The sequence below is a fragment of the Bufo gargarizans genome, chromosome 4 (genome assembly GCF_014858855.1).
Source record: "Bufo gargarizans isolate SCDJY-AF-19 chromosome 4, ASM1485885v1, whole genome shotgun sequence".
NCBI classification, from domain to species: Eukaryota; Metazoa; Chordata; class Amphibia; order Anura; family Bufonidae; genus Bufo; species Bufo gargarizans.
The window spans coordinates 530,825,377-530,853,237 of NC_058083.1; the positions used below are offsets into that span (position 1 = coordinate 530,825,377).

The window sequence follows — 27,861 nt, forward strand, 5'->3', positions numbered from 1 at the left end:
CCTTCTCCAGCACATCCCAAAGATTCTCAATGGGGCTAAGGTCTGGACTCTGTGGTGGCCGATCCATGTGTGAAAATGATGTCTCATGCTCCCTGAACATCTCTTTCACAATTTGAGCGCGATGAATCCTGGCATTGTCATCTTGGAATATGCCCGTGCCATCAGGGATGAACAAATCCATTGATTGGAATAACCTGGTCATTCAGTATGTTCAGTGTCATGCTGGACAGGATACAAGATACAAAGAAGACAACCAAACAAGTGTCTAGGCAAGAAGCTGGGGATAAAGGTCACCTCCTGACAAATCCCTACCAGCTCTCCCTAGACTTCTATGCCACGTTCAGACCCTAAAGGTAGGAATAAAACGTTGTCCCCGTGCCTAGGCTGAAGATTCCCTAGAATCCCTAAGATGTGTGAAAGGGGGAAAGAGACAGCCTGCTTCCTCAGGACTGGAGGGGGCAGGCGTCTCTCTAACAGCCTAGACAGAAACCACAAGAAAAACAAAACCAACTTATCTTGTTACTGAGAAGGAACAGAAAATCCTCCTTTCCTCTAAGCAAGACAGAAGCTATATACCCGCCACAGGTGACACTGGAATGGGCGTAATTTTAACTCATAACACCGACCCCACCCAGTGCACCTTGATATCGAGGGCGGGATACAGACTCAACTTCAAAACAAAAGCTACTACACGTGTTGCTTGATCCTGGCAGACCATCCGACCATAACCTGGAGCAGGGCATGACCTCTTGACCGTATTTTTGCAGCACATACCGTGTGGATTTGTTGTTACTGCCACGGATTGCATGCAGGCCTGCCTCTTCTCCTCCTCCTACTCCATCCTCCCTCTCCTTCTCGGCTGACTCCTCCTTTTCCCATGCTACCGCCTCTTCCACTGCACCCCCCAAACTTCCCAGAACCTATTTGACATGCCAGGTAAGACATTGCCATGCTGTGCTGCGACTGTTTTGCATGGAAGCCAAGAGCCACACCGGTCCTGTACTGCGTTCACAGGCCAATAGGTGGCTAACCCCGCTCAATTTGACAGTTGGTAAAGTGGTTGTGCGACAACGGTGCCAATCTGCTGAGCGGGATGAAACGGGGCAAAATGACACACGTGCCATGCATGGCACACGTTTTGAACTTAGTTGTGCAGAGATTCGTTGCCAAATACCCCAGGGTCTAGGACGTCTTGCGGCAGGCCAGAAAAATCTCTGGCCATTTCAGAAGATCTTACATGGCCATGGCTCGCCTTGCTGACATTCAGCAGCGACACCACCTGCCCGTCAGATGTCTGTTTGGTGACAGCCCAACGCTCTGGAACTCCACCTTGTATATGCTTGATAGGCTGCTCCAGCAGAAAGGTGTAGTTAACGACTACCTGTACGAACTCTGCAGCAGGACAGGTTCTGGGGAGCTTGGTTTTTTTATCACCGCACCAGTGGCTGCTCATGCGCGACGCATGCAGACTTCTGCGGCCATTTGATGAGATCACCAAACTGGTCAGTCGCAGCCAGGGCGCCATCAGTGACATCGTACCTTACACCTTCTTTCTGGAGCGTGCATTGCATAGTGTCATTGATCAAGCCGTCGAGAAGCAGGAGCAGGAAGATGAGGAAGTCGCAATTCCCGGGGGGCTACTCCATCTGAGACAAGTCAGCAGGAGTCTGAGGAAGAGTCAGAGGAGGATGGTGACTGGGGGAGGAGGAGGACCAAGAAGAGCAGGCTTTAAACTTTTCCGGGATCCCTGGTGTTGTCCATGGCTGGGGCGAGGAAAACGAGGACGACATTATACTTGATGATGAGTAGGAGCCAGGGCGCTCCACCACTTCCAATTTAGTGCAAATAGGGGACTTCATGCTCCAGTGTTTGAAGAGGGACCCCCGTATAAAAAGCATAAAGGGCAAGGAACATTACTGGGTGGCAACGTACTTAGACCTTAGACATAGCATCACAGAGGGCTGGCAGAATGTAGCATTTCCAGGCCTTGCTGCGAGAGATGCTGCATTCTGCTGTTGTGGGAACTGGCAGAGGAATTTCCACCCACAGCGAAACAGGTGCAGGTACCAATCCTACCGTGCCTGCAAGAAGTGGGCGGTTTGAAAATGTGTTGGTCACTTCGCATATGAGATCATTCTTGCAGCCAACCCATCGACAGCCACTCTCCGGATCCAGCCTCAGGGAACAACTAGACCGACAGGTGTCCAACTACATCGGGTAAACGGCCAATGTGGACGCTCTGAGAAGCAAGGCACCCCTGGACTACCGGGTGTGCAGGCTTGACCTGTGGCCAGAGCTGGCACAATTTTCCATGGAACTCTTGGCTTGCCCCTACTCGAGTGTCCTGTCCGAAAGGACCTTCAGCGCAGCTGGGGGGGATCGTGACCGATAAGTGCACTCGTCTAGCTCACGACAGTGTGGACTACCTCAATTTTTTTTAAATAAATGAGGCATGGATCTCGGAGGAATTCAACACCTGTGCCGACCACGTTTAATTGAATTTTCTCATGCCAGCCCACACATATCCGCAAACACAAAGAACAAAGAATGGTCCTTGTCTTGTGTATATACAGCGGCAAATTAGGCCTTTTCTGTCAAGTGAATGCCACATTTTTGGGGCCTGTACTGGCCTGCAGTAACATTTTTAGCCAGTGACCACCTAATGTACCTCCAGCCACATAATCGCTTGTTCTTTTCTGTCCAGAAAATGCCAAATTTTTGGGGCCCCATACTCCCGTGGCCTAATATAACATTTTTCTAGGCTCCAGTAGGGCACATTTTTGAGAGTTTCCCTTTAAGACGCATAAAACTGGCCCCTGATTAAAATTCATTTTTTGTGGGAATTTTTGCCATTGATCTCCCTCTGGTATGTCACTGTCCATGTTGTGGGACTATTTGTGTACTTCTACTAAGTATTTGGTGGCTGCAAATATGACCTGAAGGTTTTTCAGGTTCAAAATAGAAAAGGTTTTTCAGGTTCTACTACTATTAAAGTGAATGGGGCCCGCCTTCGCGAAACGTCCCGATGTTCATCCATCGGTATTGGTGACAAGTAATATGTACGGGTGATGTGTATTTTTCCTTCCCATGTGCATAACCTTACATTTATCAGTGTTAAACCTCATCTGCCACTTCTCTGCCCAATCCATCTGTAGCTGTATACTGTCATTTGTAGTATATATACAGAATACTGTCCTTTGTAGTGTATATATATATATATATATATATATATATATACACACACACACATACACACATACATACACACACACACACAGTATACTGTCCTCTGTAGTATATACACAGTATACTGTTCTCTGTAGCATATATGTATGCTGTAATATACAGTCAGGTCCATAAATATTTGGACATGGACACAATGTAAAATTTTTGGCTGTATACACCACCACAATGGATTTGAAATGAAACGAACAAGATGTGCTTTAACTGCAGACTGTCAGCTTTACCTGCAGACTGTCAGCTTTACCTGCAGACTGTCAGCTTTACCTGCAGACTGTCAGCTTTACCTGCAGACTGTCAGCTTTACCTGCAGACTGTCAGCGTTACCTGCAGACTGTCAGCTGTAATCTGAGGTATTTACATCCAAATCAGGTGAACAGTGTAGGAATCTTGTGTATGCCATCTGGTCCTGGTGATTTGTCTATTTTAAGTCGCTGTTGTACTTCTTCCTGGGTCAGACAGGGCACTTTTAATAGGGAATTTACTTTTACATTCTGCATATCATTTGACAGTTTATTTTCCTCAGTGAACACATTGCAGGAAAAAATATTTTACAGCTTTGCTTTCTCCTCGTCGCTCTCTGCGACTCCCCCCTCAACACTCTGTAGAGGCCGACACCTTCAGATACTTTACCATTTATATAATTTAAGAACATTTTAGGGTTAGTTATTTTCTATTTGGCAATAAATCTCTCTGTATATACTGTCACTGTATATAAAGTAACAGTGTATAATATCACTCTATATAGTCTCCATATATGTCACTGTATATACAGTAACTGTGCATAATGTCATTGTGGCGAAACCAACCTCGCCACGGTGTTTTGGAGGGGGCTGTTTGCCAGCCTCCTGCCCTGGGATTATGGTCCCTTAAGTTATTGGGTCTTAAGGCACTTGGGACGGAGCCCTCTGTCCCTGGATTGCATCCTCTGCCTTACTTGCTTGGATGAAGCACATGGTGAGAACAATAGATAGCGGCCATTGTAACTCACAGACACTGTTCTGACTTTTCCACACGGTGCTATCTTGCCGGTATTTGGTGCACAGAGACATCATTCAGTAGTTTGAAACTACCAAACAGGGGACACATTTATTAGTGACTATTTTCGGTATAACTTGTATATTTTCAGTGTAACTGTATCTTCCAAACTACTGAACGGATGTGGGTGAATTTTGGACGTGTGGTTCACCCAGATCCCCCGGTTCCGAGGATATATTGGTTATGGGGTTATTGCATGTTTTGGGGTTCCTGTGATATGTTTTATAAAACTGTATTTCTCTGCCTTTGATAATTATATTCGCCCTTGTGTTCAATAATCATCATCGGCAGAGGGGAGGATTTTGTGTGGGTGTGTTTCTATTGTCCCATTGTGTGTTTAAATGGTGATGTCTGTCCTGTTGTCTCCACATGTGTATTGGCGACCTCCCCTTTGTCCTGAGAGATAATTGGATTGCCCTTGGTTGTCTCTGGGACAGAGAGGAGGAAACCATGATGCATTGTGGGGATGTGTTGTATCTATTCTGTATTTGCAAAACTGTAATAAAAACCAGGCTGGGTGTGCCAGCACATCAGAGCACTGCTTGACCCTCAACACGGAGCCTTGTCTCGTTATTGGGGGGATTCCCTGTATGCTGTTAGAGACTGATTGCCAGGAGTGTAAGCTGACTGTACGCTTTTCCTGTTCATCTGCTAGCAGCTATTTGCGAGGTTCCAGTTTGGAGTGCTATTTTGTATCCAGTTCGGGAGTTTGGTGTTCTGCAGTAGCTTTGCCTGTCTCTCAGAAAGGGACATATCGCCTGAACGGATTTTAACCCCTTGTCTGCTGAAACAGTGCCGTTACATTGGTGGCAGCAGCGGGATCGTTCCTACAGCCAGAAGGACAGCTACAGGAGACACCATTTCTTTGGATTTTACAATTTAAGGGCAACGCATGTCTCAGTACAGTGACCCTAAAAGCACCAGGATGGAACCAGCAGTGGAGTACAGATACTCTGTGGAGGAATTTGACCGTATGATGTGGTTGCAGCTGAACTTCTTCGGACCCAATCCAGCTGAGAAATACGTGAAGTTCGTGAGGAGTCTAGTGTCTAAGACCCTACTATACCGGGCAGAAGGTGACTGTCAGCTGCCACGTTGGGTGGACCTCCATCGGAAGTTACGGTTGCGGGACAGTGGGAGCCCAGTCTCCATTCCCCAGCGGCAGTGTGAAGTGCAGGGAGAGGAGAGCAGCGGCCTCCCTCCCCAGCGGCAGGCTGAGTTACAGGGGGCAGAGGTAGTTGTTCCTGCCCCCCAGCAGCAGCATGATTTTTTGGGAATTGGGAGCCGAGTCTCCATTCCCCAGCGGCAGACGGAGTTACAGGGGGCAGAGACAGTCGGTCCTGTTCCCCAGCGGCAGAGTGTCCTACAGGGAATAGAGAGCCCAGTCTCCTTTCCCCAGCAGCAGGACACTGTATTGGGAGCGGAGGCGGTCGGTCGCCCTCCCCAGCGGCTGGAAGTATGTATGGGAGAGGAGCTCGTTACCCCCTCTCCCCAGCGGCAGCTTAACGCACCAGGGGGAGACAGTAAGCCCCACAACTGTGCAGATGGGACCGTAGTCTCTGCACTTACAGCACAGGGGGTAGGGACAGTCGGTCCTGTCCCCCAGCAACAGGGCAGTTTAGCCAAAGGGGAGACAGTCGGTTTCCCCCTCCAACAACCAGACTCCAACCAGGCTTCTTCCATGATAGCGCTGGTACCAGGGCAGAGTACCGCTGATCCCTGCCCACAAAGCAACCTCCACTCCAAGCCAGGGAGCAACTCAGAGACTGGGAGTACCAGCTACAAATATAACCTTGGTGGATTCACTGGACAGAGACAGCCTACTAAATTCAGCAGGTTCAGTATTGGGTTGTGGGTGGGCTGCCAGACTAACTCAGGTACCGACCGGCGTGAGGAGATGTGTGGCGAAACCAACCTCGCCACGGTGTTTTGGAGGGGGCTGTTTACCAGCCTCCTGCCCTGGGATTATGGTCCCTTAAGTTATTGGGTCTTAAGGCACTTGGGACGGAGCCCTCTGTCCCTGGATTGCATCCTCTGCCTTACTTGCTTGGATGAAGCACATGGTGAGAACAATAGATAGCGGCCATTGTAACTCACAGACACTGTTCTGACTTTCCACACGGTGCTATCTTGCCGGTATTTGGTGCACAGAGACATCATTCAGTAGTTTGAAACTACCAAACAGGGGACACATTTATTAGTGACTATTTTCGGTATAACTTGTATATTTTCAGTGTAACTGTATCTTCCAAACTACTGAACGGATGTGGGTGAATTTTGGATATGTGGTTCACCCAGATCCCCCGGTTCCGAGGATATATTGGTTATGGGGTTATTGCATGTTTTGGGGTTCCTGTGATATGTTTTATAAAACTGTATTTCACTGCCTTTGAGAATTATATTCGCCCTTGTGTTCAATAATCATCATCGGCAGAGGGGAGGATTTTGTGTGGGTGTGTTTCTATTGTCCCATTGTGTGTTTAAATGGTGATGTCTGTCCTGTTGTCTCCACATGTGTATTGGCGATCTCCCTTTGTCCTGAGAGATAATTGGATTGCCCTCGGTTGTCTCTGGGACAGAGAGGAGGAAACCATGATGCATTGTGGGGATGTGTTGTATCTATTCTGTATTTGCAAAACTGTAATAAAAACCAGGCTGGGTGTGCCAGCACGTCAGACCACTGCTGACCCTCAACACGGAGCCTTGTCTCGTTATTGGGGGGATTCCCTGTATGCTGTTGGAGACTGATTGCCAGGAGTGTAAGCTGATTGTATGCTTTTCCTGTTCGTCTGCTGGCAGCTATTTGCGAGGTTCCAGTTTGGAGTGCTATTTTGTATCCAGTTCGGGAGTTTGGTGTTCTGCAGTAGCTGTGCCTGTCTCTCAGAAAGGGGCATATCGCCTGAACGGATTTTAACCCCTTGTCTGCTGAAACTGTGCCGTTACAGTCATTATATATAGTCTCTATATATGTCACTGTATATACTGTCACTGTATATAATATCACTATATATAATGTATCAGTGTATACTGTCTCTGTAAATTGTGTCTCTGTATATCATGTCACTACATATACTGTCACTGTATATAATGTCTCTGTATATACTGCCACCATATATACTGTCACTGTATGTACTATCACTATTTATACTGTCACTGTATATACTGTCTGTGTATATTAAGTCATTGTAGAATACCCATAAGGGGGCCCTGACAATACAATCTTTCAATCCTCTTCCCGGACGGGCCCCTTCTGATTTCGGGTCTCTGAGGAGTGCGCAGCCTGATGGACGAGCCAGTATCCCCCCTCCTGATGGGCTGTCTGACTGCAAGGCATTATGGACGGGCCCTCAGTCCAGGGTCAAGTCCTGTCCCCTCACTGCTGAGTCTATCTGTATAATGGGTGTCATCTCTTTAGGTTCATTCTCTACCCATTGACTTAGTTGTAAAATTCTCAGACCCCCCTGTCTGCTGCACTCGCAGGGTGGTCCTCAGGCAGTTGTCCTCTCTGTGCACTTACCTGTGGTTTCTTTTGCGGCTCTTCCTCACATATATGTAGAATGCCATGGCTGTGAGACCAAAGAGGATGCCAAATATAATGGCCAGCATGTCGCCTGTAGGGAGAGGGAATGTCAGCAGCTTTCAATCAGGGTCATCACCCTACCTCCCGACTGTCCGGATCCAGCAAGGCAGACCCGGAACAGCTGAGGTATGTGAGGGGGCAAATAACTGGGCATCGCTACTATGAACAGGGTACATCTGGGTATAACTAATGTGAAGGGGCACATATATGGGTGTAACTACTGTGAGGGGCACATATATGGGTGTAACTACTGTAAAGGGGGCACATATATGGGCGTAACTACTGTGAGGGGGCACAAATGTGGGTGTAATACTATGAAGGGGCACATATGTGGCCATAACTACTGTGAAGGGGACACATATCTGTGCATAACTACTGTGAGGGGCACATATCTGGATAAACAACTGTGAGGGGCACATATCTGGGTATAATACTATGAAGAGGCACATATCTGGGCATAACTATTGTGAGGGGGCACATATCTGTGCATAACTACTGTGAGGGGGCACATATCTCTGCATAACTATTGTGAGGGGGCACATATCTCTGCATAACTACTGTGAGGGGGCATATATCTGTGCATAACTACTGTGAGGGGGCACATATCTGGATAAACAACTGTAAGGGGCACATATCTGGGTATAACTATTGTGAGGGGGCACATATCTGTGCATAACTACTGTGAGGGGGCACATATCTGGATAAACTACTGTGAGGGGCACATATATGGGTGTAAGTACTGTGAGGGGGGGCACATATATGGCCATAACTAATGTGAAGGGGGCACATATATGGATAAACTACTGTGAGGGGGGCACATATGTGGCCATAACTACTGTGAAGGGGCACATATCTGGGTATAACTACTGTGAGGGGCTCATATCTGGGTATAATACTATGAAGAGGCACATATCTGGGCATAACTATTGTGAGGGGGCACATATCTGTGCATAACTACTGTGAGGGGGCACATATCTGTGCATAACTACTGTGAGGGGGCACATATCTGTGCATAACTACTGTGAGGGGGCACATATCTGTGCATAACTACTGTGAGGGGGCACATATCTGTGCATAACTACTGTGAGGGGCACATATATGGGTGTAAGTACTGTGAGGGGGGGCACATATATGGCCATAACTATTGTGAAGGCGGCACATATCTGGATAAACTACTGTGAGGGGCACATATCTGGGTGTAATACTATAAGGGGCACATATGTGGCCATAACTACTGTGAAGGGGCACATATCTGGGTATAACTACTGTGAAGGGGCACATATCTGGATTAACTACTGTGGGGGCGCATATATGGGTGTACCTACTGTGAAGGGGGCATATATCATGATTACTGTGAAGGGTGAACTTATTGGGATATAACTAGAGTTGAGCGAACACCTGGATGTTCGGGTTCAAGAAGTTCGGCCGAACTTCCCGAAAATGTTCGGGTTCGGGATCCGAACCCGATCCGAACTTCGTCCCGAACCCGAACCCCATTGAAGTCAATGTGGAACCGAACTTTTCGGCACTAAAACGGCTGTAAAACAGCCCAGGAAAGGGCTAGAGGGCTGCAAAAGGCAGCAACATGTAGGTAAATCCCCTGCAAACAAATGTGGATAGGGAAATGAATTAAAATAAAAATTAAATAAATAAAAATTAACCAAAATCAATTGGAGAGAGGTCCCATAGCAGAGAATCTGGCTTCCCGTCACCCACCACTGGAACAGTCCATTGTTGATATTTAGGCCCCGGCACCCAGGCAGAGGAGGGAGGTCCCGTAACAGACAATCTGGCTTCATGTCAGCAGAGAATCAGTCTGCATGTCATAGCAGAGAATGAGGCTTCACGTCACCCACCACTGCAACAGTCCATTGGCATATATTTAGGCCCAGCACACACACAGGCAGAGGAGAGAGGTCCCGTAACAGAGAATCTGGCTTCACGTCAGCAGAGAATCAGTCTGCATGTCATAGCAGAGAATGAGGCTTCACGTCAGCCACCACTGTAACAGGCCATTTTCATAAATTTAGGCCCAGCACCCAGGCAGAGGAGAGAGGTCCCGTAACAGAGGATCTGGCTTCATGTCAGCAGAGAATCAGTCTGCATGTCATAGCAGAGAATCAGGCTTCACGTCACCCACCACTGTAACAGTCCATTGTCATATATTTAGGCCCAGCACACACACAGGCAGAGGAGAGAGGTCCCGTAACAGAGAATCTGGCTTCACGTCAGCAGAGAATCAGTCTGCATGTCATAGCAGAGAATGAGGCTTCACGTCAGCCACCACTGCAACAGTCCATTGGCATATATTTAGGCCCAGCACCCAGGCAGAGGAGAGAGGTCCTGTAACAGAGAATCTGGCTTCATGTCAGCAGAGAATCAGTCTGCATGTCATAGCAGAGAATCAGGCTTCACGTCAGCCACCACTGCAACAGTCCATTGTCAGATATTTAGGCCCCAGCACCCAGGCAGAGGAGAGAGGTCCCGTAACAGAGAATCTGGCTTCATGTCAGCAGAGAATCAGTCTGCATGTCATAGCAGAGAATCAGGCTTCACGTCAGCCACCACTGTAAGAGTCCATTGGCATATATTTAGGCCCAGCACCCAGGCAGAGGAGAGAGGTCCCGTAACAGAGGATCTGGCTTCATGTCAGCAGAGAATCAGTCTGCATGTCATAGCAGAGAATCAGGCTTCACGTCACCCAACATTGGAACAGTCCATTGGCATATATTTAGGCCCCGGCACCCAGGCAGAGGAGAGGTTCATTCAACTTTGGGTAGCCTCGCAATATAATGGTAAAATGAAAATAAAAATAGGATTAAATGAGGAAGTGCCCTGGAGTCCAATAATATATGGTTAAGGGGAGGTAGTTAATGTCTAATCTGGACAAGGGACGGACAGGTCCTGTGGGATCCATGCCTGGTTCATTTTTATGAACGTCAGCTTGTCCACATTGGCTGTAGACAGGCGGCTGCGTTTGTCTGTAATGACGCCCCCTGCCGTGCTGAATACACGTTCAGACAAAACGCTGGCCGCCGGGCAGGCCAGCACCTCCAAGGCATAAAAGGCTAGCTCTGGCCACGTGGACAATTTAGAGACCCAGAAGTTGAATGGGGCGAACCATCAGTCAGTACGTGGAGGGGTGTGCACACGTACTGTTCCACCATGTTAGTGAAATGTTGCCTCCTGCTAACACGTTGCGTATCAGGTGGTGGTGCAGTTAGCTGTGGCGTGTTGACAAAACTTTTCCACATCTCTGCCATGCTAACCCTGCCCTCAGAGGAGCTGGCCATGACACAGCTGCCTTGGCGACCTCTTGCTCCTCCTCTGCCTTGGCCTTGGGCTTCCACTTGTTCCCCTGTGACATTTGGGAATGCTCTCAGTAGCGCGTCTACCAACGTGCGCTTGTACTCGCGCATCTTCCTATCACGCTCCAGTGCAGGAAGTAAGGTGGGCACATTGTCTTTGTAGCCTGGATCCAGCAGGGTGGCAACCCAGTAGTCCGCACAGGTTAAAATGTGGGCAACTCTGCTGTCGTTGCGCAGGCACTGCAGCATGTAGTCGCTCATGTGTGCCAGGCTGCCCAGGGGTAAGGACAAGCTGTCCTCTGTGGGAGGCGTATCGTCATCGTCCTGCCTTTCCCCCCAGCCACGCACCAGTGATGGGCCCGAGCTGCGTTGGGTGCCACCCCGCTGTGACCATGCTTCATCCTCATCCTCCTCCACCTCCTCCTCATCCTCGTCCTCCTCGTCCTCCAGTAGTGGGCCCTGGCTGGCCACATTTGTACCTGGCCTCTGCTGTTGCCAAAAACCTCCCTCTGAGTCACTTCGAAGAGACTGGCCTGAAAGTGCTAAAAATGACCCCTCTTCCTCTTCCTCTTCCTCCTCCTCCTCCTCCTCCTCCTCCTCCTCCTCCTCCTCCTCCTGGGCCACCTCCTCTTCCATCATCGCCCTAAGTGTTTTCTCAAGGAGACATAGAAGTGGTATTGTAACGCTGATAACGGCGTCATCGCCACTGGCCATGTTGGTGGAGTACTCGAAACAGCGCAACAGGGCACACAGGTCTCGCATGGAGGCCCAGTCATTGGTGGTGAAGTGGTGCTGTTCCGCAGTGCGACTGACCCGTGCGTGCTGCAGCTGAAACTCCACTATGGCCTGCTGCTGCTCGCACAGTCTGTCCAGCATGTGCAAGGTGGAGTTCCACCTGGTGGGCACGTCGCATATGAGGCGGTGAGCGGGAAGGCCGAAGTTACGCTGTAGCGCAGACAGGCGAGCAGCGGCAGGATGTGAACGCCGGAAGCGCGAACAGACGGCCCGCACTTTATGCAGCAGCTCTGACATGTCGGGGTAGTTGTGAATGAACTTCTGCACCACCAAATTCAGCACATGCGCGTCAAACCGGCTAGTCCCAGAGCTGCAACGAGATTTCGCCCATTATCGCACACCACCAGGCCAGGCTTGAGGCTCACCGGCAGCAACCACTCGTCGGTCTGTTGTTCTATACCCCGCCACAACTCCTGTGCGGTGTGGGGCCTGTCCCCCAAATATATGAGTTTCAGAATGGCCTGCTGACGTTTACCCCGGGCTGTGCTGAAGTTGGTGATGAAGGTGTGTGGCTGACTGGATGAGCAGGTGGAAGAAGAGGAGGAGGAAGCCGAGAAGGAGGAGGTGGCAACAGGAGGCAAAGAATGTTGCCCTGCGATCCTTGGCGGCGGAAGGACGTGCGCCAAACAGCTCTCCGCCTGGGGCCCAGCTGCCACTACATTTACCCAGTGTGCAGTTAGGGAGATATAGCGTCCCTGGCCGTGCTTACTGGTCCACGTATCTGTGGTTAGGTGGACCTTGCCACAGATGGCGTTGCGCAGTGCACACTTGATCTTATCGGATACTTAGTTGTGCAGGGAAGGCACGGCTCTCTTGGAGAAGTAGTGGCGGCTGGGAACAACATACTGTGGGACAGCAAGCGACATGAGCTGTTTGAAGCTGTCTGTGTCCACCAGCCTGAATGACAGCATTTCATAGGCCAGTAGTTTAGAAATGCTGGCATTCAGGGCCAGGGATCGAGGGTGGCTAGGTGGGAATTTACGCTTTCTATCAAATGTTTGTGAGATGGAGAGCTGAACGCTGCCGTGTGACATGGTTGAGACGCTTGGTGACGGAGGTGGTGGTGGTGGTGTTGGTGGTAGCAGCAGCAGAAGAGGCCGAGGCGGCGGCAGCAGAAGAGGCCGAGGCGGCGGCAGCAGAAGAGGCCGAGGCGGCGGCAGCAGAAGAGGCCGAGGCGGCGGCAGCAGAAGAGGCCGAGGCGGCGGCAGCAGAAGAGGCCGAGGCGGCGGCAGCAGAAGAGGCCGCAGGGGGAGCCTGAGTGACTTCCTTGGCTTTAAGGTGGTTACTCCACTGCAGTTCATGCTTTGCATGCAGGTGCCTGGTCATGCAGGTTGTGCTCAGGTTCAGAACGTTAATGCCTCGCTTCAGGCTCTGATGGCACAGCGTGCAAACCACTCGGGTCTTGTCGTCAGCACATTGTGTGAAGAAGTGCCATGCCAGGGAACTCCTTGAAGCTGCCTTTGGGGTGCTCGGTCCAAGATGGCGGCGGGCAGTAGCAGGCGGAGTCTCTTGGCGGCGGGTGTTCTGCTTTTGCCCACTGCTCCCTCTTTTGCTACGCTGTTGGCTCGGTCTCACCACTGCCTCTTCCTCCGAACTGTGAAAGTCAGTGGCACGACCTTCATTCCATGTGGGGTCTAGGACCTCATCGTCCCCTGCATCGTCTTCCACCCAGTCTTGATCCCTGACCTCCTGTTCAGTCTGCACACTGCAGAAAGACGCAGCAGTTGGCACCTGTGTTTCGTCATCATCAGAGACATGCTGAGGTGGTATTCCCATGTCCTCATCATCAGGAAACATAAGTGGTTGTGCGTCAGTGCATTCTATGTCTTCCACCGCTGGGGAAGGGCTAGGTGGATGCCCTTGGGAAACCCTGCCAGCGGAGTCTTCAAACAGCATAAGAGACTGCTGCATGACTTGAGGCTGAGACAGTTTCCCTGGTATGCATGGGGGTGATGTGACAGACTGATGGGGTTGGTTTTCAGGCGCCATCTGTGCGCTTTCTGCAGAAGACTGGGTGGGAGATAATGTGAACGTGCTGGATCCACTGTCGGCCACCCAATTGACTAATGCCCGTACCTGCTCAGGCCTTACCATCCTTAGAACGGCATTGGGCCCCACCAAATATCGCTGTAAATTCTGGCGGCTACTGGGACCTGAGGTAGTTGGTACACTAGGACGTGTGGATGTGGCAGAACAGCCACGTCCTCTCCCAGCACCAGAGGGTCCACTAACACCACCACGACCATGTCCACGTCCGCGTCCCTTACTAGATGTTTTCCTCATTGTTATGGTTCACCACAACAACAAAAATATTATTTGGCCCAATGTATTGTATTCAAATTCAGCGGGATATAAATTTGAGGCCTAGTATTTAGGCGCTGGGTGACAGGTATGGGTTTAGTGCCAGAATTAGACTTGGAAATGCACAGAAGCGTGTGTGTGAAGTTATTCTGAATGACCCAATGTGCACCTTGAATATTATATACCCTTTTAGGGATGGATTTCAAATAGCTCTGATATAGCAGAAACCACTAAATTATGAAATTGCTAAATTGGGAATTGTATTTCAACCCAGAACAAAAAATGTGCTTTGACGGACACTAAATAACTTTCCCAGCCACAACAGGACAGCGGTAACGAGAGATTTAGCGGGATATAAATTTGAGGCCTAGTATTTAGGCGCTGGGTGACCGGTATGGGTTTACTGACAGAATTAGACTGGGATATGGCCAAAAAACAACCACACTACTGAGGGTTAAATGCACTTGGTGACGGGCGCAGCTTGCCCCTGATGTAGTATATGGCCAAAAAATGAACAGACTATTGCTGGTTAAATGCACTTGGTGTGACAGCTTCACCCTGATGTAGGCTTTAGCCAAAAAACAAACCACACCATTGAGGGTTAAATGCACTTGGTCACAGCTTGGATGCACTTGGTCGCAGCACTGCACAAGACACAAAATGGCCGCCGATCACCCCAGAAAAAAGTGACTGACAAACGGTCTGGGCAGCCTAAAAACAGTGAGCATTTGAATTTCAGCAGCTCAATCATCCACAGCTGCAGATCGATCAATAATCAAGTCCTTTGGAGGAGTTAATCTGCCTAATCTCGCCCTACTGTCGCAGCCGCAACCTCTCCCTACACTGATCAGAGCAGAGTGACGGGCGGCGCTATGTGACTCCAGCTTAAATAGAGGCGGGGTCACATGGTGCTCTGGCCAATCACAGCCATGCCAATAGTAGGCATGGCTGTGACGGCCTCTTGGGGCAAGTAGTATGACGCTTGTTGATTGGCTGCTTTGCAGCCTTTCAAAAAGCGCCAAGAAAGCGTCACAAAAGCGCCAAGAAAGCGACGAACACCGAACCCGAACCCGGACTTTTACGAACTATACAGTTCGAGTTCGCTCATCCCTAGATATAACTACTCTGAGGGGGCACATATCTGATCATAACTAGTGTTGAATGTGAATATTTGAAAAGCAAATTTTTATCTCGAATATCGCAACTTCGAGAATTCGTGAATATTTCAAACATAGTGCTATATATTAGTTTTTTTAAATATTCGTCATTTTTTGCCATCTGAAGTCATGATTCATACTTAAATTGCTTTTGGGCCAACCGTGTGTTCAGATGGAAAAAATGACGAATATTCTAAAAGTTAATATATAGCAGTGTATTCTATAGTGCTATGTGTTCGTTTTTGACCCACGCCTGTATTGATCACGTAATATTCACATATCACACGATCATTACCTTGACGATTTTGGAGTAAAAAGAAAGAATGTAGAAAATATAAAATATTCTAATTTGCAAATATTCAACAAATATTCTATAAAATATTTGCTTAATATCGCGAATCAGAATATTGCCCCTGCCGCTCATCACCAGTCATAACTACTGTTTGGGGGCACATATCTTGGCATAACTGCTGTGAAGGGGGCACTTATCTGGTCAAAACTGCTGTGAGGGTGCAGATAACTGGGCATAACTACTGTTTGGGGGCACATATCAGGGCATAATTAGTAAGAGGGCACATATCTGGCCACAACTGCTGTGAGGGTGCAGAAAACTGGGCATAACTACTGTAAGGGGGCACATATCAGGGCATAATTAGTAAGAGGGCACATATCTGGCCACAACTGCTGTGAGGGTGCAGAAAACTGGGCATAACTACTGTAAGGGGGCACATATCAGGGCATAATTAGTAAGAGGGCACATATCTGGCCATAACTACTGTGAGGGTGCAGAAAACTGGGCATAACTACGGTGAAGGGGTACAATACAGGCACAACTACTGCGATGGAACACAATGGAAATAATTACAACTTGGGGGCATTAAGGGGACTGAGTGTAAATAGTTAGTTTTTGGTGGAGTTTGCCTCGTATGAAAACATTTGCTGTGGCCGCACGTGTTGTCCCTCTTTATGCATTTCAAATGTTGGGAGGTATGTCACACTTACCTATTCCCAGTGAAGGGTGCTGCTGGCCATGAGAACCTGTACAGGAGACAAAGCAGAATGTCATTGGGTACATGGAGGGATCAAAGAGGTAAAACAGACTGACAATATGGGGCACGCACTGGATGTAGGTCACTGGACTGTTCACATGGAACACACTGGATATAGGTCACTGGACTGTTCACATGGAGCACAGACTGGATATAGGTCACTGGACTGTTCACATGGAGCACACACCGAATATAGGTCAATGGACTGTTCACATGGAGCACAGACTGGATATAGGTCACTGGACTGTTCACATGGGACACACACCGGATATAGGTCACTGGACTGTTCACATGGAGCACAGACTGGATATAGGTCACTGGACTGTTCACATGGAGCACAGACTGGATATAGGTCAATGGACTGTTCACATGGAGCACAGACTGGATATAGGTCACTGGACTGTTCACATGGAGCACAGACTGGATATAGGTCACTGGACTGTTCACATGGGCACACTGGATATAGGTCACTGGACTGTTCACATGGAGCACAGACTGGATATAGGTCACTGGACTGTTCACATGGAGCACAGACTGGATATAGATCACTGGACTGTTCACATGGATCACAGACTGGATATAGGTCACTGGACTGTTCACATGGAGCACAGACTGGATATAGGTCACTGGACTGTTCACATGGAGCACAGACTGGATATAGGTCACTGGACTGTTCACATGGGCACACACTGGATATACGTCACTGGACTGTTCACATGGGCACACTGGATATAGGTCAATGGACTGTTCACATGGAGCACAGACTGGATATAGGTCACTGGACTGTTCACATTGGGCACACTGGATATAGGTCACTGGACTGTTCACATGGAGCACACACCGGATATAGGTTACTGGACTGTTCACATGGAGCACAGACTGGATATAGGTCACTGGACTGTTCACATGAGGAACACATTGGATACAAGTCACTGGACTGTTCACATGGAGCACAGACTGGATATAGGTCACTGGACTGTTCACATGAGGAACATATTGGATACAAGTCACTGGACTGGAGTCACTGGACTGTTCACATGGCGATCACACTGGATATAGGTCACTGAACTGCTCACAAGGGGCACACACTAGATATAGGTCACTGGACTGTTCACATGGCGATCACACTGGATGTAGGTCATTGGACTGTTCACATGTGGCACACACCGGATATAGGTAACTGGACTGTTTACATGGGGCACACACTGGATATATGTGAAAAGGCTAGAATTATGGGCGAGCACGTCTAGCCTTTTCACATGCAATTACCAATAGAGGGTGGGTGTCCCTCCAATTTGGGTTAGCAGCACCTGCTCCAGAATCTCATCTGGAGTGAGCCACCACCTTGAAGTTTGTATTTACACACTGGATATAGTTCACTGGACTATTCACATGGCGATCATACTGGATGTAGGTCATTGGACTGTTTACATGGGGCACACAACGGATATAGATCACTGGACTGTTCACTTGGGGAACACACTGGATATAGGTCACTGGACGGTTTACATGAAATGTACAATTATATTACCTGCTGTACAGTACACTGCCTCTACACGCTGCACTATTATATTACCTGCTGTACAGTACACTGCCTCTACATGCTGCACTATTATATTACCTGCTGTACAGTACACTGCCTCTACATGCTGCACTATTATATTACCTGCTGTACAGTACACTGCCACTACACGCTGCACTATTATATTACCTGCTGTACAGTACACTGCCACTACACGCTGCACTATTATATTACCTGCTGTACAGTACACTGCCTCTACACGCTGCACTATTATACTATCTGCTGTACAGTACACTGCCTCTACATGCTGCACTATTATATCACCTGCTGTACAGTACACTGCCTCTACATGCTGCACAATTATACTATCTGCTGTACAGTACACTGTCTCTACATGCTGCACTATTATACTATCTGCTGTACAGTACACTGCTTCAAAACAAATATTGCCTGTGCCGCTTATCACTACTGTTCACATGGGGAACACACTGAATATCATAAATATTGTGACTACTGGTCTGGGGTTCCTGATGCAGAACATTTCATACCTGTCTCAGTGTTGCGTGATGAGGGATCATCAGTGTCAGAGGGCGAAGCTGGAGGAGCTGTGATATCATGGGAAGAAATGAGAAATTATCATTGTATAAAAAAAATGCCTCTACACGCTGCACTATTATATTACCTGCTGTACAGTACACTGCCTCTACACGCTGCACTATTATACTATCTGCTGTACAGTACACTGCCTCTACACGCTGCACTATTATATTACCTGCTGTACAGTACACTGCCTCTACATGCTGCACTATTATATTACCTGCTGTACAGTACACTGCCTCTACACGCTGCACTATTATACTATCTGCTGTACAGTACACTGCCTCTACATACTGCACTATTATATTACCTGCTGTACAGTACACTGCCTCTACATGCTGCACTATTATATTACCTGCTGTACAGTACACTGCCTCTACATGCTGCACTATTATATTACCTGCTGTATAGTACACTGCCACTACATGCTGCACTATTATATTACCTGCTGTACAGTACACTGCCTCTACATGCTGCACTATTATATTACCTGCTGTATAGTACACTGCCTCTACATGCTGCACTATTATATTACCTGCTGTACAGTACACTGCCACTACATGCTGCACTATTATATTACCTGCTGTACAGTACACTGCCTCTACATGCTGCACTATTATATTATCTGCTGTACTGTACACTGCCACTACACGCTGCACTATTATATTATCTGCTGTACAGTACACTGCCACTACATGCTGCACTATTATATTACCTGCTGTACACTACACTGCCACTACACGCTGCACTATTATATTACCTGCTGTACAGTACACTGCCTCTACACGCTGCACTATTATATTATCTGCTGTACAGTACACTGCCACTACATGCTGCACTATTATATTACCTGCTGTACAGTACACTGCCACTACACGCTGCACTATTATATTACCTGCTGTACAGTACACTGCCACTACGCGCTGCACTATTATATTACCTGCTGTAGAGTACACTGCCACTACACGCTGCACTATTATATTACCTGCTGTACAGTACACTGCCACTACATGCTGCACTATTATATTACCTGCTGTACAGTACACTGCCTCTACACGCTGCACTATTACACTATCTGCTGTACAGTCCACTGCCTCTACACACTGCACTATTATATTACCTGCTGTACAGTACACTGCCTCTACACACTGCACTATTATATTATCTGCTGTACAGTACACTGCCTCTACATGCTGCACTATTATATTACCTGCTGTACTGTACACTGCCACTACACGCTGCACTATTATATTACCTGCTGTACAGTACACTGCCTCTACACACTGCACTATTATATTATATGCTGTACAGTACACTGCCTCTACACGCTGCACTATTATATTATCTGCTGTACAGTACACTGCACTATTATATTACCTGCTGTACAGTACACTGCCTCTACACACTGCACTATTATATTATCTGCTGTACAGTACACTGCCTCTACACGCTGCAATATTATATTACCTGCTGTACAGTACACTGCCTCTACACGCTGCACTATTATATTATCTGCTGTACAGTACACTGCCTCTACACGCTGCACTATTATATTACCTGCTGTACAGTACACTGCCTCTACACACTGCACTATTATATTATCTGCTGTACAGTACACTGCCTCTACACGCTGCACTATTATATTACCTGCTGTACAGTACACTGCCTCTACACGCTGCAATATATTACCTGCTGTACAGTACACTGCCTCTACATGCTGCACTATTATATTACCTGCTGTACAGTACACTGCCTCTACACTCTGCACTATTATATTACCTGCTGTACAGTACACTGCCTCTATACGCTGCACTATTATATTACCTGCTGTACAGTACACTTCCACTACATGCTGCACTATTATATTATCTGCTGTACAGTACACTGCCTCTATACGCTGCACTATTATATTATCTGCTGTACAGTACACTGCCTCTACACGCTGCAATATATTACCTGCTGTACAGTACACTGCCTCTACACACTGCACTATTATATTATCTGCTGTACGGTACACTGCCTCTATACGCTGCACTATTATATTATCTGCTGTACAGTACACTGCCTCTCCACGCTGCACTATTATATTACCTGCTGTACAGTACACTGCCACTACATGCTGCACTATTATATTACCTGCTGTACAGTACACTGCCTCTACACGCTGCACTATTACACTATCTGCTGTACAGTCCACTGCCTCTACACACTGCACTATTATATTACCTGCTGTACAGTACACTGCCTCTACACACTGCACTATTATATTATCTGCTGTACAGTACACTGCCTCTACATGCTGCACTATTATATTACCTGCTGTACTGTACACTGCCACTACACGCTGCACTATTATATTACCTGCTGTACAGTACACTGCCTCTACACACTGCACTATTATATTATATGCTGTACAGTACACTGCCTCTACACGCTGCACTATTATATTATCTGCTGTACAGTACACTGCACTATTATATTACCTGCTGTACAGTACACTGCCTCTACACACTGCACTATTATATTATCTGCTGTACAGTACACTGCCTCTACACGCTGCAATATTATATTACCTGCTGTACAGTACACTGCCTCTACACGCTGCACTATTATATTATCTGCTGTACAGTACACTGCCTCTACACGCTGCACTATTATATTACCTGCTGTACAGTACACTGCCTCTACACACTGCACTATTATATTATCTGCTGTACAGTACACTGCCTCTACACGCTGCACTATTATATTACCTGCTGTACAGTACACTGCCTCTACACGCTGCAATATATTACCTGCTGTACAGTACACTGCCTCTACATGCTGCACTATTATATTACCTGCTGTACAGTACACTGCCTCTACACTCTGCACTATTATATTACCTGCTGTACAGTACACTGCCTCTATACGCTGCACTATTATATTACCTGCTGTACAGTACACTTCCACTACATGCTGCACTATTATATTATCTGCTGTACAGTACACTGCCTCTATACGCTGCACTATTATATTATCTGCTGTACAGTACACTGCCTCTACACGCTGCAATATATTACCTGCTGTACAGTACACTGCCTCTACACACTGCACTATTATATTATCTGCTGTACGGTACACTGCCTCTATACGCTGCACTATTATATTATCTGCTGTACAGTACACTGCCTCTCCACGCTACACTATTACAGTTACAAGAAAAAGTATGTGAACCCTTTGGAATGATATGAATTTCTGCACAAATTGGTCATAAAATGTGATCTGATCTTCATCTAAGTCACAACAATAGACAATCACAGTCGGCTTAACCTAATAACACACAAAGAGTTAAATGTTACCATGTTTTTATTGAACACACCATGTAAACATTCACAGGGCAGGTGGAAAAAGTATGTGAACCCCTAGACTAATGACATCTCCAAGAGCTAATTGGAGTGAGGTGTCAGCCAACTGGAGTCCAGTCAATGAGATGAGATTGGAGGTGTTGGTTACAGCTGCCCTGCCCTATAAAAACACACCAGTTCTGGGTTTGCTTTTCACAAGAAGCATTGCCTGATGTGAATGATGCCTCGCACAGAAGAGCTCTCAGAAGACCTACGATTAAGAATTGCTGACTTGCATAAAGCTGGAAAGGGTTATAAAAGTATCTCCAAAAGCCTTGCTGTTCATTAGTCCACGGTAAGACAAATTGTCTATAAATGGAGAAAGTTCAGCTCTGCTGCTACTCTCCCTAGGAGCGGCCGTCCTGTAAAGATGACTGCAAGAGCACAGCGCAGACTGCTCAATGAGGTGAAGAAGAATCCTAGAGTGTCAGCTAAAGACTTACAGAAGTCTCTGGCATATGCTGACATCCCTGTTAGCGAATCTACGATACGTAAAACACTAAACAAGAATGGATTTCATGGGAGGACACCACAGAGGAAGCCACTGCTGTCCAAAAAACATTGCTGCACGTTTACAGTTTGCACAAGAGCACCTGGATGTTCCACAGCAGTACTGGCAAAATATTCTGTGGACAGAGGAAACCAAAGTGGAGTGGTTTGGAAGAAACACACAACACTATGTGTGGAGTAAAAGAGGCACAGCACACCAACCTCAAAACCTCATCCCAACTGTGAGGTAAGGTGGTGGGGGCATCATGGTTTGGGGCTGCTCTGCTGTGTCAGGGCCTGGACGGATTGCTACCATTGAAGGAAAAATGAATTCCCAAGTTTATCAAGACATTTTGCAGGAGAACTTAAGGCCATCTGTCCACCAGCTGAAGCTCAACAGAAGATGGTGCTGCAACAGGACAACGACCCAAAGCATAGAAGTAACTCAACAACAGAATGGCTTAAACAGAAGAAAATCCACCTTCTGGAGAGGCCCAGTCAGAGTCCTGACCTCAACCCGATGGAGATGCTGTGGCAGGACCTCAAGAAAGCGATTCACACCAGACATCCCAAGAATATTGCTGAACTGAGACAGTTCTGTAAAGAGGAATGGCCAAGAATTACTCCTGACCGTTGTGCGCGTCTGATCTGCAACTACAGGAAACGTTTGGTGGAAGTTATTGCTGCCAAAGGAGGTCCAACCAGTTATTAAATCCACCTGCACTGTGAATGTTTACATGGTGTGTTCAATACAAACATGGTAACATTTAACTCTTTGTGTGTTATTAGGTTAAGCAGACGGTGATTGTCTATTGTTGGGACTTAGATGAAGATCAGATCACATTTTATGACCAATTTGTGCAGAAATCCAGATCATTCCAAAGGGTTCACATACTTTTTCTTGCAACTGTATATAATCTGCTGTACAGTACACTGCCTCTACATGCTGCACTATTATATTACCTGCTGTACTGTACACTGCCTCTACATGCTGCACTATTATATTATCTGCTGTACAGTCCACTGCCTCTACACACTGCACTATTATATTACCTGCTGTACAGTACACTGCCTCTACACGCTGCACTATTACACTATCTGCTGTACAGTACACTGCCTCTACACGCTGCACTATTATATTACCTGCTGTACAGTACACTGCCTCTACATGCTGCACTATTATATTACCTGCTGTACTGTACACTGCCTCTACATGCTGCACTATTATATTATCTGCTGTACAGTACACTGCCTCTACACGCTGCACTATTACACTATCTGCTGTACAGTCCACTGCCTCTACACGCTGCACTATTATATTACCTGCTGTACAGTACACTGCCTCTACACGCTGCACTATTATATTACCTGCTGTACAGTACACTGCCTCTACACGCTGCACTATTATATTACCTGCTGTATAGTACACTGCCTCTACACGCTGCACTATTATATTACCTGCTGTACAGTACACTGCCTCTACACGCTGCACTATTATATTACCTGCTGTACAGTACACTGTCTCTACACACTGCACTATTATATTACCTGCTGTACAGTACACTGCCTCTACATGCTGCACTATTATATTACCTGCTGTACAGTACACTGCCTCTACATGCTGCACTATTATATTACCTGCTGTACAGTACACTGTCTCTACACACTGCACTATTATATTATCTGCTGTACAGTCCACTGCCTCTACACGCTGCACTATTACACTATCTGCTGTACAGTACACTGTCTCTACACACTGCACTATTATATTACCTGCTGTACAGTACACTGCCTCTACACGCTGCACTATTATATTACCTGCTGTATAGTACACTGCCTCTACACGCTGCACTATTATATTACCTGCTGTACAGTACACTGCCTCTACACGCTGCACTATTATATTACCTGCTGTATAGTACACTGCCTCTACACACTGCACTATTATATTATCTGCTGTACAGTACACTGCCTCTACACGCTGCAATATATTACCTGCTGTACAGTACACTGCATCTACACACTGCACAAATATATTATCTGCTGTACAGTACACTGCCTCTACACACTGCACAAATATATTATCTGCTGTACAGTACACTGCCTCTACACGCTGCAGTAATATATTATCTGCTGTACAGTACACTGCCTCAATACGCTGCACTATTATATTATCTGCTGTACAGTACACTGCTACTATACGCTGCACTATTATATTATCTGCTGTACAGTACACTGCCTCTACATGCTGCACTATTATATTATCTGCTGTACAGTACACTGCCTCTACACACTGCACTATTATATTACCTGCTGTACAGTACACTGCCTCTACATGCTGCACTATTATATTATCTGCTGTACATTACACTGCCTCTATACGCTGCACTATTATATTACCTGCTGTACAGTACACTGTCTCTACACACTGCACTATTATATTATCTGCTGTACAGTACACTGCCTCTACACACTGCACTATTATATTACCTGCTGTACAGTACACTGCATCTATACACTGCACTATTATATTATCTGCTGTACAGTACACTGCCTCTACACGCTGCAATATATTACCTGCTGTACAGTACACTGCCTCTACACGCTGCACTATATTACCTGCTGTACAGTACACTGCCTCTACACGCTGCACTATTATATTACCTGCTGTACAGAACACTGCCTCTACACTGCACAAATATATTATCTGCTGTACAGTACACTGCCTCTACACGCTGCAGTATTATATTATCTGCTGTACAGTACACTGCCTCAATACGCTGCACTATTATATTATCTGCTGTACAGTACACTGCTTCTATACGCTGCACTATTATATTATCTGCTGTACAGTACACTGCTTCTACACGCTGCAGTATTATATTATCTGCTGTACAGTACACTGCCTCAATACGCTGCACTATTATATTATCTGCTGTACAGTACACTGCCTCTACACGCTGCACTATTATATTATCTGCTGTACAGTACACTCCCTCTACATGCTGCACTATTTACATTACCTGCTGTACAGTACACTGCCTCTACATGCTGCACTATTATATTATCTGCTGTACAGTACACTGCCTCTACATGCTGCACTATTATATTATCTGCTGTACAGTACACTGCCTCTACACACTGCACTATTATATTACCTGCTGTACAGTACACTGCCTCTACACGCTGCACTATTATATTACCTGATGTACAGTACACTGCCTCTACACACTGCACTATTATATTACCTGCTGTACAGTACACTGCCTCTACATGCTGCACTATTACATTACCTGCTGTACAGTACACTGCCTCAATACGCTGCACTATTATATTAGTAATTGAAAACTGAGGGGTGCAGGGCAGGAGAGTGGAGGATGCAGTGATGAGGGCTGATATTTTGCATGGACAGGGCTGGCATTTCATTACCTACTCCGGGCGCCTTCCGACCTCCCACCGGCGCCCTGAAGCTGGACAACACTACACGTCCATTGAGAGCCTGCGGTTCTCTGAAGTTCAACTGTAGGATGTGGTCATGATCATGGTGGATGGTGTCCTCCAGGATGGCCAGCTAGAAGAGACCAGAGGGAAGTCATTGGGTGGTCAATGCTGCAGCTCCTGAACTACGGTTCTCTGATCTGTGATGTAGAAGAGGTGCAGTTAGAAATTGCATAAATCTGCTCCTGGTGGAGCTGAACAGAACCTGCATGTGTGAAAGCAGTCTTATCTTAGGTACCGCTGGGGTAGACGATTTCCTTTATCAAAGTCTCTGGCCAATACAGACGAGGCCGTGACTGGCGGGAGCTTCAGTGTCTCCCTGCAGGTTTATGGCACAGATGGGAATACCCAGCAGGGGGAGGTTGCTCTTCAGAATTAAGATGAGCATCTCTACATTTGCCCACATCCAGATTCTTCTGGGCACTGTATGGCACTATAGGGACAGTGTATGGAGTATTCTTCTAGGCACTGTATGGCACTATAGAGGCAGTGTATGGAGGATTCTTCTGGGCACTGTATGGCACTATAGAGGCAGTGTATGGAGGATTCTTCTGGGCACTGTTTGGCACTATAGAGGCAGTGTATGAAGGATTCTTCTGGGCACTGTATGGCACTATAGAGGCAGTGTATGAAGGATTCTTCTGGGCACTGTATGGCACTATAGAGACAGTTTATGGAGTATTCTTCTAGGCACTGTATGGCACTATAGAGGCAGTGTATGGAGGATTCTTCTGGGCACTGTATGGCACTATAGAGGCAGTGTATGGAGGATTCTTCTGGGCACTGTATGGCACTATAGCGACAGTGTATGGAGTATCCTTCTAGGCACTGTATGGCACTATAGAGGCAGTGTATGAAGGATTCTTCTGGGCACTGTATGGCACTATAGCGACAGTGTATGGAGTATTCTTCTAGGCACTGTATGGCACTATAGAGGCAGTGTATGGAGGATTCTTCTGGGCACTGTATGGCACTATAGCGACAGTGTATGGAGTATTCTTCTAGGCACTGTATGGCACTATAGAGGCAGTGTATGGAGGATTCTTCTGGGCACTGTATGACACTATAGAGGCAGTGTATGGAGGATTCTTCTGGGCACTGTATGGCACTATAGCGACAGTGTATGGAGTATTCTTCTAGGCACTGTATGGCACTATAGAGGCAGTGTATGGAGGATTCTTCTGGGCACTGTATGACACTATAGAGGCAGTGTATGGAGGATTCTTCTAGGCACTGTATGGCACCATAGAGGCAGTGGATGGAGGATTCTTCTGGGCACTGTATGGCACTATAGCGACAGTGTATGGAGTATTCTTCTAGGCACTGTATGGCACTATAGAGGCAGTGTATGGAGGATTCTTCTGGGCACTGTATGGCACTATAGCGACAGTGTATGGAGGATTCTTCTAGGCACTGTATGGCACTATAGAGGCAGTGTATGGAGGATTCTTCTGGGCACTGTATGGCACTATAGCGACAGTGTATGGAGGATTCTTCTAGGCACTGTATGGCACTATAGAGGCAGTGTATGGAGGATTCTTCTGGGCACTGTATGGCACTATAGCGACAGTGTATGGAGGATTCTTCTGGGCACTGTATGACACTCTAGAGGCAGTGTATGGAGGATTTATCTGTGCACTGTATGTATCTATAGGGGCAGTGTATAGAGGATTTCCCCGGGCACTGTATGGCACTATAGGGACAGTGTATGGAGGACTGTTCTCAGCACTGTATGGCACTATAGCGACAGTGTATGGAGGATTCTTCTGGGCACTGTATGACACTCTAGAGGCAGTGTATGGAGCATTTATCTGTGCACTGTATGTATCTATAGGGGCAGTGTATAGAGGATTTCCCCGGGCACTGTATGGCACTATAGGGACAGTGTATGGAGGACTGTT

The 27,861-nt window shown here is 47.1% G+C and overlaps 1 protein-coding gene across 1 annotated transcript in view; it reads right to left on the minus strand.

Moving 5' to 3' along the window:
• Positions 1 to 27,861, minus strand: part of LOC122935558 (carbonic anhydrase 9-like) — an 87,129-nt gene that overhangs the window by 14,908 nt on the left and 44,360 nt on the right. Inside the window, exons 7-10 of the mRNA XM_044291326.1 lie at positions 25,892 to 26,033; positions 18,539 to 18,595; positions 16,422 to 16,457; positions 7,796 to 7,889 (exon numbers count right to left, since the gene is read on the minus strand). Of these exons, the coding sequence (XP_044147261.1) occupies positions 7,796 to 7,889; positions 16,422 to 16,457; positions 18,539 to 18,595; positions 25,892 to 26,033 (329 nt within the window). The remainder of the gene's footprint in view (positions 1 to 7,795; positions 7,890 to 16,421; positions 16,458 to 18,538; positions 18,596 to 25,891; positions 26,034 to 27,861) is intronic.